At 46.5% G+C, this 17,189-nt stretch overlaps 1 protein-coding gene across 1 annotated transcript in view; it reads right to left on the bottom strand.

Moving 5' to 3' along the window:
* Nucleotides 1–4,443: 4,443 nt before the first annotated feature.
* Nucleotides 4,444–17,189, bottom strand: part of TDRP (testis development related protein) — a 41,145-nt gene continuing 28,399 nt past the window's right edge. Inside the window, exons 2-3 of the mRNA XM_061167362.1 lie at nt 7,744–7,847; nt 4,444–6,441 (exon numbers count right to left, since the gene is read on the bottom strand). Coding sequence (XP_061023345.1) covers nt 6,096–6,441; nt 7,744–7,847 — 450 coding nt within the window. The 3' untranslated portion in view covers nt 4,444–6,095. The remainder of the gene's footprint in view (nt 6,442–7,743; nt 7,848–17,189) is intronic.

The following is a 17,189-nucleotide window of genomic DNA, read 5'->3' as shown; positions in this document are numbered from 1 at the left end:
AACTGGTGCATAACCCTGGCACCCAGAATAGCTGTGCTTGCCAGAAAGCACGTTGGAATGGCCCCAGCAGATGCAGGGGAGAAATGAACAGGGTCAGGGAACCCAAGCCCAGTCATTTCTGCTTCCTTCTTCTTAGCAGATGAAAATGTGCAGTCTTGCATATTTGTAAATAAAGAGTCTCTGCTTTCAGCACACATCCTGTGCCAAACTGGTGCAGCCAGAACTATGCTTAGTTGGCAGATGATAGTTTCCCTGTGTGTGAATCAGGTGGAAGCTTTTCATAAAACCATCAATGGCATATATAGTGTTCTCATTTTACAACCAGCTCTTTTTTCACAAGAGTTTGTAGAAATACGGTTTTTATTGGTGACATGGTACCATGCAGCTCGAAAGAATCACTCTGTGATCAGCAACACTACACAGGTGCTTACATACATCTGATGATGCTCTCCTCACGTCAAACAAGAAGCAGAGCCCGGGAAGCAAGTCAGAAATCTGCAGGACATTCCCAGAGCAGTGGTGAGAGCGGTTCGTGGCATCTTTCTCCCCTGAAGATGCATGCGTGAAGAGGCTGTGAGGGGGGGCATTTCTCCTGAAAGCTTGCTGGTTGCTTTTATTTCTGTTCTGTTTTACTTTTGGCAAATTACCTAATGTGTGTTTACTTTTGGGGTGTTGGTCTTTTTTGTGTTAATTTCTTAAGAAGACATTAACCTCTTGACGTGAGTTCTTCCCCCTCAATAGCATGAAAAGTCTTGGGAGATGTGTGTAGCCGTTCCCCATTAATCAGCCCATCTCCACAGGCAGCAGATGTGCTTGGACCGGAACCCATGTACAGGCGTCGGCAGGACTTCCAGCAGTTGTGCAGAGTGGGGATGTGACTGGGGTACAGTGGGGGAGGGGCAGAGACCACGCACACAGTCCCTGGGCCCCGACCGGTTGTTTCCCAACGATTGAATGGCATGGATCAGGAAGAGGGGTGCTGTCCTGAGCCGCAGGTTTTTGTGGCATTCCCGAGCGTGGTTCCCTGCCCATGATGTGGCACCTGCATGCCCCCTGTGCTTGCTGGACAGCTGCAGGGGACCCGCATCACCCCTGTGGGAAGCCCCGCCTCCAGGAAGTGCTGCCAGCACATCCATGGTGTCTGCCTTGGCAATGAGGTACATTTTCCCACCCGGGTTGTGACTTGTGGGTTGGGAGGAGCCACGGTAGGTTCTGCAGCCAACACAGGAGCTGCTTTCGGGTGTCACGGAGTTGGCTGTGTGTGCTCAGGGCTGTCCACAGAGAACCACATCTCCTTTCAGGACAGTATTGAAGGGTTTGGTGTTAGTTTTGCTGTAAATGCCACTTTTAGAATCATACACAAACAAGATATAAGGTGTTTGTACACTGATTCTGTATCCTCTTAGGAAAGAAAGAAAGAAAAGTCAAGTCGCTCAGTTGTGTCCAACTCTTTGTGACCCGTGGGCTGTAGCCTACCAGGCTCCCCTGTCCATGGGATTTTCCAGGCAAGAGTACTGGAGTGGGTTGCCTTTTCCTTCTCTAGGAGATCTTCCCAACTCAGGGATTGAACCCTGGTCTCCGCTATGGTAGCCAGATGCTTTACCATCTGAGCCACCAGGGAAGTCCTCTTAACTTTGCTGAAACCACTAAATGGATCTAGTGGTATTTTGTAGACTCCATGGGATGCAGATGTACATTGTGAGGTCTGCACATGAAGGGGGCTCATCACCTTCTTTCAGTGGGATACCCTTTTATTCCTTCCTCGCCAGCTTTCCCACCAGATCCCCATGGGTGTGGACGGCGGTCCCTGGGGGATGTCTGTCCTTCACCTGTGGTTGTGCTGTGAGCTGGGCGTGTCTGGGCGCCTCAGGGTGAGGTGCTCCCTTCCAGCCTCATGTTGTTGGGGGCGTTTTACATGAAAGGGTGTTGGGTTTTGTTGAGTTCCCTTTCTGTATCCACAGAGGTGGTCACGTGTTGACTTGTTGGCTGAACCAGCCTTGCACTTTGAGGTTTTAGTTTGTTTCTCTGGATTGGACTGCTGAAGACACGCTGCATAATCGGAATCTTTTAGTATCTGTCGCATCCACATTGTAGCGTGGCTTAGGCTTTCCCTCCCTTGGCGTACCTGTCCTCCACATTCTGCTTCTTCATCACCTGCTGATGTGGAGGTGCTCCCCTACTTTGAGCTGCTGGGAACATGCTATATACATCTCTCTTGGGAGATACACCCACAAGTGGAACTGCAGGACCGTGTGGTAAATGCATGTTTAATATTTTGAAGAACCACCATACTGTTTTCCATGGTGGGAATGTAAAATGGTGCTGCCTTTGATAGTGTGGAATAGTTCCATTTCTCGCCAACACTTGTTGGGCTGTGGAGTTGAGTTTTTGGTTTGATAGTTGTCATCCAAATGGGTGGGAGGTGGTATTTCATTGTGGCTTTGATTTGCATTTCTCTGTCGTGGAGTGATGTTGAGCATCTTTTCCTTGCTTGTTCAAGGACTTGCCTGCCTTTTAATTGAGTTGTGGTGGTTTTCTTGTTGAATGTAGAAGGAACTACACCAGCTCTGGACATTTAAGCCCTTACCAGCCAGATGACTTGAAAATGTTCTGATTCCCTAGGTTGCCTTTTTCACTCTATTGATTGTGTCTTTTGGGAGCAGAGACTCTTCACAATGTGAACTGAGAGACATTTAGGATAGAGTAGTGCTTTTTCTGAAAACAAGTGCATTCAACTGGCTGAACAGTCTGGCAGCTGGCCTGCAGCAACTGGACTGGGCTGGGACGGGATGGGACGCGGCACAATTACAGACTGCAGAACACAGCTGTGGGGACGCACAGTCACCAGGACGGCATCCCGTGCAGGCTGCAGGCCCCTCAGACACTCGTGGCGATGCAGCAACTACAGGAAGCGGTGGTATCTGTCTTCGGGGCATGGTGCCACGGAAGCCCCTCAGAGGGTTCCTTGCCTCACACCCACCACCAGAACCACGCTTCTGCCAGAAGGCAAGTGGCAGCCACTCCCTTGGTCAGTCACTTAGGACCATCTGCACGCCCTTTGGGCTATTTTATCAGTTAACAAAAATTTTAGCCAGTTCCTGTCTTAAAGCTTATTATAAATAGTGTCCTGCCTATCTTTGGCTCAGTCAAGTATCAATTGAGACTTAACCATAAAATCTGGAAAGAAGCTATATGGCTAGAAGTAAACTGGGAGAGAGAAGAGAAGGTCCTTTACCTGTACAAGAATCGGAAGTATCTGGTGAAGTGAGTGAGAACTCGAGGGTGGGGGTCTGAGGCTACCACAGAGCTGGAGGCCCCCAGGGGGGAGTGCAGAGCTGGACTGGGGGGAGGGCACAGGCCACGAGACTGGTGAGGACAAGGCCGCCTGGGACACACCCCGCTGGGAAGGAGGCTGGTGGGACGCGCGCATCGCCTGGCTTGAGACAGCACCACCACAGGTGCTACCCTGGTCCTAATGGGAGTCAGGGTTTCTTTCCAAGAGGCCACTGTTTGGAAAGAAGAGATGAAACCTTAAAAGATGATTAAAGAACTCAGGCTGGCGGCTGAAGGGGAGGCTTGCTTCAGGCTCCCCCCCATCAAGTGACTGGAAAAAAGCAGGGCCCAGGGCAGGCGGCTCAGACGTGGGGCACTGCTGCTGCTGCTAAGTCGCTTCAGTCATGTCTGACTCTGTGCGACCCCATAGCTGGCAGCGCCTATTACTCTGAACAGCATCCCATATGTAAAAGCTACATCCTGATGACTGAGGTTGAAGCTGGTCATTTATCCATGAATCTACACATTTCGTTGGCATCTTGAAAGACACTGAAAGTGTTGAGAAGATGTCATCAGCTCTAAGTTGTCAGAAGCAGATGTCAATAACTGTGCAAACTAACAGGATATAAACCATGTTTTTATTTTTAAAAAACTTCAGCATTACGGATGAATTCAACTTTCTTTAAAACCAATCACTTTCCTGTTAATGACAAAACAAAGTCAGAAGAGCAGATACTTCACTCTTCAGAGAAGCTGTGCAGTTTACAGAATTTGGACAGACCCGCTCTCTCATCAGCCAGTGAACAAAATAAAAGTTGCTTTGGTAAATTCCATCAAGAAAAAAATATCTTTCCCCCAAAGCACACCAATAAATATTTATATTAAAATCCACAGAGTTATTTTAATCAGATACAACAGAACAAAAATTCATTTTTACATTAATGTTTGTAGATAAGAAAAAGTATTATTCACGTGCATAATCCAACCCCACTCTGGCTTGCATTCGGCTGTGAGGAATGAGGGGTGTGAGGGGCCGTTCTGCCAGCTGTGCATCACGTGTGTCCCCAAGGGGGTCGCAGGCACTTAGCATCACAGCACACCGGCACAGGCTCCCCGAGGTGGAGGCTGTCCCACCTGCCCCGCCCCCCCCCCCCCCCCCCCACCCCGCACTCTCTGCCCAGAACCTCAAACACACAGCCCCTTCCCTGCACCTCATCACAGGATTAGCCCAAGATGAGCCCGAAGCTCCTGCTTCAGATAGCTCATCTCAGTCACAGCAAGTGTCTCTAGGGAGAAGGACTCCAGTTAATGAGCTGAACTGTTTACCTGAGGAAACACGGTTTTCAACTCCGCTATTAACCACTTCAAGGTTCTAACACAAATAGGATTTTACCACCACTCACATGTCCCCCTTTCAAGGCTCGGTGAAGTAAACTTGTCTATTAGAAAGAGAAGGACATAAGTGATTTTGACAGACGCTACACAGATGACAGACACAGATGGTTAGATGACAGGGAGACTGTGGTTAGACGGCTGGTAGTCAGATGACAGAGTGTCCACAGACTGATGGACCGAGAAATAGCAGGTGACAGGCAGGCGCTCTGTCACCCCCGTCACCCCTTGGGGTCCACAGAAACGCTAAATGACACCCCTTGTGTGGAACAGCACGGAACTGCTCACTGAATACCTTGAAGACAGTGGCTTTCACAAGAGAGGAATGCACAGTGTAACTGGAAGTTTTTCTTTTTAACCAGAAACCCCTACACCTGTTCGGATCTCAGAAACACGTGGTCCTCCTGTGGGTTGGGTCTGTCTTGCTGAGGACACACGTGCTTCGTACCTGATCTGGAGCCCACTCTGTCAAGGAGTCAACAAGCAAGTTCGGAGACACAAGAGATGCTCAGTGATGCTCCTGAACCAGCCACAACACAGAGCTTCTCAGGGTCCAACAGTCTCATTTGAAAAAACAAAACCCTGGGTGTTACAGAAAAGAGGCACTTTCAGCATTTTCCTGCAATTTCAACTCTAACAAGCAAGTTAATATTTTCCAAACAAATTGAAGTGTCAAGTTATTAAAACTGATCCATGCTTTATAGCATTCTTTAGTCTGCAATCAAAATAAGAAAACAAACTTTTAGAAGAAAAGAAACATCAGTATTTAAAAGTTCAAGAACCTCAAGATGGGAACACTGTCACCATCTAATACGCTTGTGGGAGGTGAAGCTGTGTTTGCAGACAGTGTATTTCTGGGGATGATACAGCCTTCACTTCGCCAGTGTTTAATTTGCTTGCATATTTTACGGTTTAATACAAAAGAAGAGTGAGCACAGTGTGACGTGACCTTTGGAAGATTCACGTTACACCTGGATTGCAGGTTTCTGGCAACAGAAAAGAAGTGTGTGGCTGCTACATTCTTGTGTCATAGATTACAGGTATGTGCTACATGCAGAGACAGGGATCAAGTCACAGCACACAGAACCGCAACTCAGGACACAGAAAGACAGTTTTGTGGCAAACAGCAAATCCCCACTGTGGTGAACTTCCCACCTAAGGTCAGCAACACACAGGTGACAGGTGGACCCTGTGCATGCCCACTGAGAAATCACAGGAGGCCTGGCATTTCCTCACTTGGCATTTGAAGAGGAAAGCCAAATGAAACAGCACAGAGCAGATTCTCTGTGACTTTCATCTGGGAAAGACCAAACAGGACACTATACTAATAAACGCCACGATACCGCAGACTCTAGGAATGTGAAGGAGATGAGATACAAAGGTGCACGATCAGGCAGGTTTTGGTGTGAGGACACGTGGGGGCTGGGCGGTCACTCCAGCTCCTCCCAGTCGTCCGTCAGGTGGCCTCTGCTCTGCCGGCGGATGCTGACCAGCTTCCCGGCCGACCTGAGGCTCCAGCGTGAGCTGCTCCCTGCACTGGCCAGGCTGGTGTATTTGGTAGAGCCCTTTGCGTCCTCCTGCCAGCCCGGCCGAGACACACGGTCACTCACAGGGCCGCCCGAGTCTGCTGCCACGTCTTCAAGGGCAAGTTTTGGAGGTTCCCAACCTTCTATCTCATCTGGTTTCTTAGACTGTATGTTCTGTTTCAAAACCAAATTGTCCCAAAATCCAGACTTCTTCTCTGTCTTCAACTCTTCTTTTAGTCTTAAGTTAGTGCTACAGGAGACGAAAGAGTTAAGTGTTGGTGATCAGTCATCCTAGGGTGTCAAGTTGTGTTTATTTTATAAATAAACTCAAACAGATACATATGTAAAACCTGTATTTTCCATATTAATATGGAAAAATCAGTCAGTACACGTGATTAATAAAATTTGTGAATGCCATATTTAAACTCGAGCAAAGTCAGCCTCAGAGAGAAGACAGAAGAGAAGGCTGTCTCAAGGCACACAGAAGGCCGAGCTTGTCTCTGGAGACAGGAGAAAACAGGCCCCAGATCCCAGATCCAGAAACAGATTATGCCCTGTACCAAGTTGGGCTGCCACAGGTTTACTCAGCTGCAGCCTCAGATGTTCAGAGTTCAGAGCACTGTGTGCCCTGAGGAAAACGCAGCCAACTGGAGGTGGGTCCCCAGAAACGACACAGCACCCTGGCCACGGGCCCCCTGGCCGGGCTGCCAAGAGCATCCCCAGGACACAGGCCCAACCTTCCAAGTCCTGCTTAACTGGACCGAGGGGCAGAACACAGGCACAAGTTCAAGGCCCCTGGGAGACGTTTACCTGTTAGCTGCCACCCAGACAGCCCAGAGGACTGACTGACACAGTCCCTGAAGACAGGGTGGGGAGGCCACAGTCATATGGTCAGAGGAGGGGGACTGGCTGGCTCTGATGGGTCCTGAGTGCTGCCAAGGTGCCCTGTCCACGGAGGAGCAGCCTCCCTATGGTCAGATTCCCCAGGATTCACCCACTGTTGGCAACACCATTTATATTTTCAAATTTAAATTTATATTTTCATCTTTAACTACATTTTTTGTTGGCCATGCCACACGACTTGTGAGATGTTAGTTCACCCACCAGGGATCAAGCCCAGGCCCACAGCAGTGAAAGCACCAAGTTTTAACCACGGGACTACCAGGGAATTCCCTAAGTATGTAATTTTTAAATTCAAAATGTTTATAATAAACTAGCAGCACTGTCAGCATGTAAGTATAGTTTACAGTCAATCTTTGCATTTTTAATTGGGTTTTTCCTTGATTCTCTGGAACAACTGCCATCTTCCCACCTTAAACATGTGGCTACCATCTGCTTTAAGGCTTGTAAGTTCAGTTTACAGCTGGAAGTTCAAGACCTGGTCTGGGAAGCTTTTTAAAATTCTTTTCCATTTTTCTATAGTCTTTCAAAGTGCTTACACTTAGAACAATGCATTTCCATCTCCTCACAAGGGAGGAAGCCCCTCTCGTCCCCTCTCATGGCCCTGCTCTCTGTTTCTGGAATGCCCGCTCCTCGGACAGTGGCTACTCACGCTCTGGACTTGGGGGATTTTCGTCCTTCCAGCAGCTGCTGCTCGTCATCCTTGTTAAATAGAGAAGTCACTTCTTTCCAGCCTCGGAAACTCGCTCCTGGAACCTAATGAAAGGTTAAGAGAAGCTCAGACCTGATGCAGTGAATACACAGGTCACAGTTGTATCACCCGGTGGCCGTGAAACTGACACTTCAGCAGAGAAGCTGGCCCATGTCCCCTTATCTGTGCGTGTGCACAGCGCGTTCTCCCATCAGCTGCAGGGAGTCTCCATGTGGCTGAAGACAGTCAGCCGCGTTGAGTAACTGCAGCCAAACCAGATCAGGTTGATGGGGCTCCCAACCGAGGGCGGAGGGGTGCTGAGGCTGCACCACAACACATTTTGTATTCTTAGAAATGATTTTGTTACTTTTTCATTTCTGAAATCAGGATATACTTAACGCCTGGCACCTTAGATTCAAAGAAATACAGTAATAAGAAGGGAGGGATGGAGAAAAGGAAGTGCATTTGCAGAGCTCTCCTGTCAACTGCTTTTTCCTGGAGTCACTCTGATGGTTCTGGAGCCTGAAATCACAGAACAGCAGGCAAATGTGACACCACCTAGTTCAGTTCAGTCGCTCAGTCATATCTGACTCTTTGTGACCCCATGGACTGCAGCACACCATGCCTCCCTGTCCATTACCAACTCCCGGAGTTTACCGAAACTCATGTCCATTGAGTTGGTGATGCCCTCCAACCATCTGATCCTCTGTCGTCCCCTTCTCCTCCTGCCCTCAATCTTTCCCAGCATCAGGGTCTTTTCAAATGAGTCAGCTCTTGGCATCAGGTGGCCAAAGGACTGGAGTTTCAGCTTCAGCATCAGTCCTTCCAATGAATATTCAGGACTGATTTCCTTTAGGATTGACTGATTGGATCTCCTTGCAGTCCAAGGGACTCTCAAGAGTCTTCTCCAACACCACAGTTCAAAAGCATCAATTCTTTGACGCTCAGCTTTCTTTATAGTCCAGCTCTCACATCCATAGATGACTACTGGAAAAACCATAGCCTTGACTAGATGGACCTTTGTTGGCAGGGTCTCTGCTTCTGTCTAGCTTGGTCATAACTTTTCTTCCAAGGAGTAAAAGTCTTTTAATTTCATGGCACCTAAGGGAGCTAATAAAGCTTCAATAACTGACCCTAAAGAAATGTGGTACCTATAAACTATCAGAGAATTCCAAATAACCCTATTGAAGTTTAGTGAACCATAACAACACAAAGACAACTAAATGAAATTAGGAAAACAACACATGGAACAAACAAACAGAAACCATAAAGAAAAAAACTTAGAAGTGAAAAACACAATCACAAAACAAAAATCTTAATAGAGATGGTCAAAAATAGACTTGACAATGAAGAGAAACAAAGACATTTGAAATTATCCAGTAAGAGAAGAAGAAAAAACAACAACAACAAAAAAGAATGAGAAAGAATAAAGAAAGTCAAAGGGACGTGTGGAACACAATCAGGAGAAACAGTATCTACACTGGTAGAATTACAGAATAAGAGAGAAAGGGACAAGTATATTTAAAACAGTAATGGCTGAAAATGTCTCAAACCTGGGGGGAGAAATGGATATCCAAATCCATGAGACCAAAGGACCCCAAATAAGTTGAACCCAAGTAGATCTACACCGAGACACATAATTGTTCAAAGACAAAGAACTTTGAACGTAGTGAAAGAGACTAGTTACATGCAAAGGAACCCTTCACCCCAATATGAAGAGATTTCTCAAGAGAAGCTTTTCAGGCCAGGAGAGGATGAGATGATATAATCAAAAGATTTTTTAACTACTAAACATTTTCTTAATTGACTTACTGAATTATAATTACCATAGGATATTATAACAAAAGAAAAAAACCTATCAACCAAGATTTCTATATCAGCAAAACTGTTCTTCAGAAATGAGGGGAGATAAAGACTCTCCCAAACAAACAAAAGTGGAGGGAGTTCATCAGCACTAGACCTGCCTAACAAAAAATGCTTAAAGGAGTTTTGTGAGTGAAAATAAACATGAAGGTAGAGTGAAACTCACTAGTACACATAAATTTATACTCAAGAGTGTAATACAGTAATGGTGGCATATAAATCACTTACAACTCTAATTTAAAAGTAGAAAAAAAAGTACTAAAAATAATTTCATTTACAATAATCTGTCCTCAGATACACAAAAATATACATAAACTGTAATGGGTTAACAAGACCCAACTGTAAGCTTCCTACAGAGAGACTCACTTTGGCTTTAAAGACACACATAGCCTGAGTGAATGGATATAAAACTAACTTCAAGCAAATGGTGACCCAAAAACAGTAGGGATAGCTATGCTTATGTAACACAAAACAGACTTTACAAATGGTGAAGAGGGGCAAAGAAGGTCACTATATAATGATAAAGGGGTCAGTTCTATCAAGAAGATCCAATTATTAAATATTTATGCACCCAACACTGGAACACATAAATGTAGAAAGCAGAAATTAACAGAATTCCCTGGTGGTCCAGTGGTTAGAACTTAGCCTTTTCACTGCTGAGGACTTGTATTTGATCCCTCGTTGGGGAACTAAGATCCCACAGACTGCATGGTGCAGCCAAAACAACCACTACTAACAGCTAAAAAGAGACACTGCGGTACAATAATAACTAGGGAATTTAATACCACACTCTCAACAATGGATACAGATCATCCAAACAAAGAATCAAAATGGAAACAGTCTGAACAACATTACACATGAAATGAACCTCACAAACACATATAGAATATTCTATAAGTGACTGCAAAATACACATTCTTTTAAGAACACATGGAGCCTTTTCTATGACAGACCATATATTAGGCCACAAAACAAATCTGTGCAAATTTAGGAGACTGTAAGCATTGTATCTTTTTTGACTGCAACATATACCACCAGAGGAGGAAAAGTGGAAACTGCATGAAAACATGCAAACTAAACAACACTCTCCTGAACAACACACAAGTCAAAGACATCAAAGAGGAGATAAAACTGTATCTTGAGACAGACAAAAATGGAAACACAACATATACAGAATGTGACAAAAGCAATTCTAAGAAAGAAGTTCACAAGACAAAATAATGATCCGGAATAACAAAACTCTATGCCTTAAGGGATGAGAAAAAGAACAAACTGAGTACAAAGTTAGTAAAACAGAGTGATAGAGAGGAGAAATAGAGAACAAGGAAATGACAGAAAAGATGTATGAAACTAAGAGTTGGTTCTTTGAAAACAAACAAAACTGACAAACCTTTAGCTAGGCTCACCAAGGAAAACAAAGAACCAACTCAACAAAATTCTAAATGAAAGAAACATTACAATTGATACCAGGTAAATGCAGGGATCATTAGAAGTTACTATGAGATTACACTTGATTATCACCCTGCTCCCCAGATGGGGGCTCTGCATTCATCCAGCTGACCCTTTTAATCTGTTAGGATGGTTCTCAGCAGTAAACTCTGCAGAAACTCCTTAGACTAAGTAGAGAAACAGCTAAGGCTTCACATGGCTTGCTCTGAAACTGCTGCTGCTGCTGCTAAGTCGCTTCAGTCGTGTCCGACTCTGTGCGACCCCATAGACAGCAGCCCACCAGGCCCCCCAATCCCTGGGATTCTCCAGGCAAGAACACTGGAGTGGGTTGCCATTTCCTTCTCCAATGCATGAAAGTGAAAAGTGAAAGTGAAGTTGCTCAGTCGTGTCTGACTCTTAGTGACCCCATGGACTGCAGCCTACCAGGCTCCTCCATCCATGGGATTTTCCAGCAAGAGTACTGGAGTGGGGTGCCATTGCCTTCTCTGTGCTCTGAAACTACATACCATACAATGGTCTGCTATGGACCTGCTCCTCAGTGGGAATGCACAGATCAAAGTGACTCACCCGCAGAGCACTAGAAGACACACACTTGTTGTAGAGTGTGTGATGCTACAGCTGCGTTTGCTAATAGTAACAAACACATGTAGTAGTCCTAAAATGTGAAAAATGTTTCTGATCAATCGCCAGTTAAACTTTGAGTTCTTGGTTTGTTTGGTCACTTGTGCAACAATGTTTATATCTTTTCAATACCCAAATCAGTTGACAGTCAACTCAATTATTCATGCTAACAGAAGAGAAGAGAGAGGTTCCTGATTCAAAGCCAAGTGCATCTCTGTGCCAAAAGCACGAGCAGGAAAATGCACTGTGGAATCCTGAGGGGGTGACCTGAATGTCTGTCAGCTGAGGCCTCTTTAGGCAGGCAGAAGGGGCTGTAAGGACTAACCCCAGCCCACCAGCTAGACACCAACGTGCTACCAGCTGTCCGTGCGTATCTGGGGACTCACGTGCTAACTTTTTGTACATGTGACATCTGTGTACATGTATGCATATCAACACGTCCTGTGTTTATACATTATATGCAGAAAGGACCTCTAGAGGGAGGAGCAAGAGCTGTGAACTGCAGAACTGGGTGGCAAGCAGAGATGAGACTCACCACATCCCCTTCAGTCCATTTTCAGTCTTAGATCATGTGTCCCTGCTGGAAGGAGCAGGAAACAGGGCATCCTGGAGTGGTGGACTGGCCATGGGAGGAGGCGGCCCCAGGAAACTAAATGACAGATGGTGGACAGAAAGAGCATGAGGTGTTGTCAAGCAGATACTGAGTTTTCTGGGAGGAGGAGAACAGGGAAAGTCACCAGATAGAAACTGGTGCAGGGCAGAGCTCGACATTCAAGATATAAACGCAGTTAAGAGGAGTTTTGTGAGGAAAATCAATAAAAGGCAGATGTAAAGTGGCCACGAGAAGCAGCCCCCAGTTCAGAACAAAGCTCCCCATTGTGGGGACCACAGCTCTCAGCCACTGGAGGACAGTGCCCGCCTGGACACTGCAGAGAGGGACATGTCCAGCAATGCAGCCTCAGATGTCAGCAGACGTCTGACCTGCAACAGAGGCCGTGACGAGTGGCGTCTTCCAGGGGCTGAGGGCAGGCAAGTGCTTACCCAGAAATCTAACCCACAGGTAACAAGTCCAATAAAACACACCTCACCCTGCCCCCTGGGAAACATCTCTCTGATGCAATGGAAAAGACTGCTCTGAACAGCGCCCTCCTCTGAAACACAGTAGCAAAGAGCAGAGTTCACATGCACAAGGGTCAGTCTCTAGGAAGACTGCTTTCTACAGGGTCCCACTGCAACCTGAGACAAGCACTGAGCTTGCAAACCTGCCGGCAAGTATCTTGAGAAAGAGCTTCAACATTAACTGGTAACTTCTGAGAGCAGAATTCATGGTGGGGAGGGGAGAAATGGGTACTCTTCTTTTAATTATAAACTTCACAGTTCTTTCTGAATTTGACAAACAAAAAGACAAACAACTTTGCTAGGAAAGATTGTAATGTATAATGGTAAAAATCTAATGTCTTCAATATAAAGAGTTTTATAGAACAATTAAAAAAAAAAAAATCAAACGACCTAGTAGGAAAATGGGCAAAACAAAACAGAATCTTTTGACTTGGGAAGGCTCTCTGAGTATTTGGGAGAAGCCGGTCATGTGACTAGGTCTTCAGCCCAGGTGTCTCAGGAGGAGACCCTGTCAGGCGAGCCTTCTGGTTCTGGATCAGAGAGAAGGGTGGGCTCTGGGCCTGAAAGGACTTGGATCTTCTGTCACACACAGCACCCAGCAGCTCTGCACCCCCTGCTGCCCAGGACACTGTCTGCTTGGTAGCATGCCCTTTTTTCCTTTGGTTTTCTTTCTCTTGTTTAGCTTTGGGGTGCAGTCAGGAAGTGTTATTAAGAGTCTTGAAGCTGGTATAAAGTCCCCAGCAAATCTATTTACCAAATGAGGTGTGAACGGAGATCCCCAGGAGGCACAGGGTGGTGGACGCTGTCCCCAGAGAGGTGGGTGGGTCTCTGCACCTGCTTGGGCACCACCCTGTTAGCACCCTGCACCTCAGGGGGGACAAGGCCAGTGCTGGGCTGCCCCATGAGCGCTCGGCCGCCTGCACCCCCGGGTCCTCGGGGGCACTCAGCCCTCTACACCCCCGGTTCCTCGGAGGCACTTGGCCCTCTACACCCCCAGTTCCCTGTGAGCACTCGGCCACCTGCACTCCCGGGTCCTTGGGAGCACTCAGCCATCTACGCTTCCGGTTCCCTGTGAGCACTCGGCCCTCTACATCCCTGGTTCCTCGGGAGCACTCGGCCGTCTACGCTCCCAGTCCCCGGCAAGTACTTGGCCCTCTATATGCCCGCCTACACTCCAGGTCCCTGGCTTCTTTGCGCTTCACTGTCTCAGGAAGCGAACACAGATCTCGGTGCGTTTAGAATCTAACACACCAGAAGCTATTCAGAGACAGTGATGACACATAAAACAACTTGTCCTCTGCTTTTGCACATTTGGGAACCAAACATAATACATTCATTCAGAGTTTTTAAACTGCATTTTCAATCATTTCATTTCTAAAAAACTTCCACTTTATGTCCTTTTAAGAGCTATTTGAAAACTAAGTGGCTAACTGCAGTGGTAATTAATTGTGGCAATTACTTATTCAGAGTAGGATTACAGTGGGGAAAAGCAAATTTTTCCTTCCCACACCAAATTTTTTAACACAACTGTTTAGCTGAAATAAAAATTAACCTTAAATGATGACTTAATTTATGTAACTAGTATAAATTAGGACCTTCACATAATCTTGTAGGCCTGATGAAAACAAACATCATTTATACATGTGGCATACTTATGGAACTGAAAATCAGAACCTCTACACACTGCCCACTACAACCTTCCTCGATACAACCGTGCAGCAGGTTTGCCAAGCGCTGGAAGGGACCCATCCAGCAGGAGTGTTAACCGCTCACGTGAATGCACACTGGCCACTGAGTGCTTGACGGCTTTAATGACAGGTGAACTCTGGGGCCAGAGGGCCTGCCAAAGGGAGAAACGTTGGTCTTCAGCTCATCGAAGGCAATGGTCTAAATGGATGTCTCTCCCAGGAATTAAGGTGCTGGAATCCTAAACTGCGATGTGATGGTATGTGGGGGTTGATCAGGCCCTGCAGGTGGAGCCCTGCGATGGGATGGGACGCAGCCCAGCAGGAAGTGTCCTGTTGGCCTCACCAGAGCTGTCTGAACTCCAGTCCCTGGTGTTATGTTACAGCAACGTGATCCCATGAACACAAAGGTGCCACAGAGAAACTGGAAAAAGTAATCCCGATGAAGAAACACAGGCCTTCACTTTGCCAACCAAAATCCAAAATATGTGGGGATTTTTGCTAGAAATATTTTAGACAGATGATCTTAACCTGTTGCAAGAAGCCAAAGGAAAATTCCATCTGCTCCCCCCACTTCCTGCAGCCTCTGAATATCCTCTGCAGTCAAAGCAATGGGAATAAAAAGCTGACAAAACCTAACATTATCAGATAAGCAATACATCAGTGAGACTTAGGCAGAGGGAAAGCAAAAACAGCTCTTCTCAGAGCCTAGACTTCATGAGGTGCAGTGTGTACGCCCTCCGGGGGCAGCCCTGGAAGGAGGTGGCCTCGCCAGAAGGCAGCACTGCTAGGTGGGCCCTGGACCCAAGGGCACGGGGGGTGCTGGCTCCTGTTCTCCTCCAGCTGGTCTTCCTGCTTCCTGTGAGCAAGCCCCCTTCCCCTCACCCCCCCCCACCCCGGCCCACCCAGGAGGGGGCAGCTCTAGGGCTCTGCGCAAGTGGGAGGGATGGAGCCCCGCCTTTGCACTGGGCCCTGGGCTGTTTCTGCCTCCATCTTGAGCCAATGGCACCACCACCACCGTCCCGGCCCATCCGGCCCAGCCACCGTGGGCCTCTGTCCCAAGAAAAGGCCAGCTCGGCCACAGCCTCAAAGGCAAGCTGCTGAGCTCTCAGTCAGAAGGGGTGCCAGCGAGCCGGCGGCAGTGGGTGGAGCAGGAAGCAGGAAGGGAAGCTGGTGGAGCGCCCACCAGGTGCCCCTCAGAACTGTCCACAATCCTACCAAAAATTTAGGTTCCATTCTCCACTCCCACAGTGAGATGACAAGCTAATCATTAACTGTATATAACAACCATATAATCATAAGCAATACTAAAATTTTAAGTATCTGCAATGATACAACTAAAAACAGTAGTAAGAACCTAATATGTTCTAAGTGTCAAAACAGGAATTCCAAATTGCATAAACAAACATATAAAACGAACAAATCAAATATATAAAACTCAGACCAAAGGAAGCCAGTGATTACAGGTCATGGCAGTATTCTAAGTTACTACTGCAAAAATAAACTTAAAAAGATGGATGGGTATATGTAAGAGCTGGAAATAACAATCAATAAAGAAAATAAACTCACACCTTAATCCCCTGTTCCCTTTGAAAGTTATATTTGGAGACAGAAAAATACATCAATAGCACCGATTCTAAATGCTGATTTTAAACTACTGATTCCAGCAGCAATGATAAACAAGAGTCCAACCTTGGAGCAGAGCTGCGCCCGTAATCACAGTGCAGCAGTGGGGTGTCCTTTCTCCACACAGCCAGATGAACGCCAGGAACGGTGGAATTAACACAAGACTTCTACCTCACGCACTCCCACCCCTCAATCATCATTTTGAGAAATGAAATTCATTAACTCAAAATTAAGAAAATGTACAAAAGGCATGAGAAACGCTGGCCTGGAGGAAGCACAAGCCGGAATCAAGATTGATGGAAGAAATATCAATAACCTCAGATATGCAGATGACACCACCCTTATGGCAGAAAGTGAAGAAGAACTAAAGAGTTTCTTGATGAAAGTCAAAGAGGAGAGTGAAAAAGTTGGCTTAAAGCTCAACATTCAGAAAACTAAGATCATGGCATCCGGTCCCATCACTTCATGGCAAATAGATGGGGAAACAGTGGAAACAGTGGCTGTCTTAATTTTTCTGGGCTCCAAAATCACTGCAGATGGTGACTGCAGCCATGAAATTAAAAGACGCTTACTCCTTGGAAGGAAACTTATGACCAACCTAGAGAGCATATTAAAAAGCAGAGACATTACTCTGTCAACAAAGGTCCGTCTAGTCAAGGCTATAGTTTTTCCAGTGGTCGTGTATGGATGTGAGAGTTGGACTATAAAGAAAGCTGAGTGCCGAAGAATTAATGCTTTTGAACTGTGGTGTTGGAGAAGACTCTTGAGAGTCCCTTGGACTGCAAGGAAATCCAACCAGTCCATTCTAAAGGAAATCAGTCCTGGGTGTTCATTGAAAGGACTGATGTTGAAGCTGAAACTCCAAAACTTTGGCCACCTGATGTCAAGAGCTGACTCATTTGAAAAGACCCTGATGCTGGGAAAGATTGAGGGCAGGAGGAGAAGGGGAGGACAGAGGATGAGATGGTTGGATGGCATCACCGACTCAATGGACATGGGTTTGGGTGGACTCCGGGAGTTGGTGATGGACAGGGAGGCCTGGCA

Source organism: Dama dama, chromosome 19 (assembly GCF_033118175.1).
Source record: "Dama dama isolate Ldn47 chromosome 19, ASM3311817v1, whole genome shotgun sequence".
Lineage (NCBI taxonomy): Eukaryota > Metazoa > Chordata > Mammalia > Artiodactyla > Cervidae > Dama > Dama dama.
This window is presented reverse-complemented; position numbering and strand designations above follow the sequence as displayed.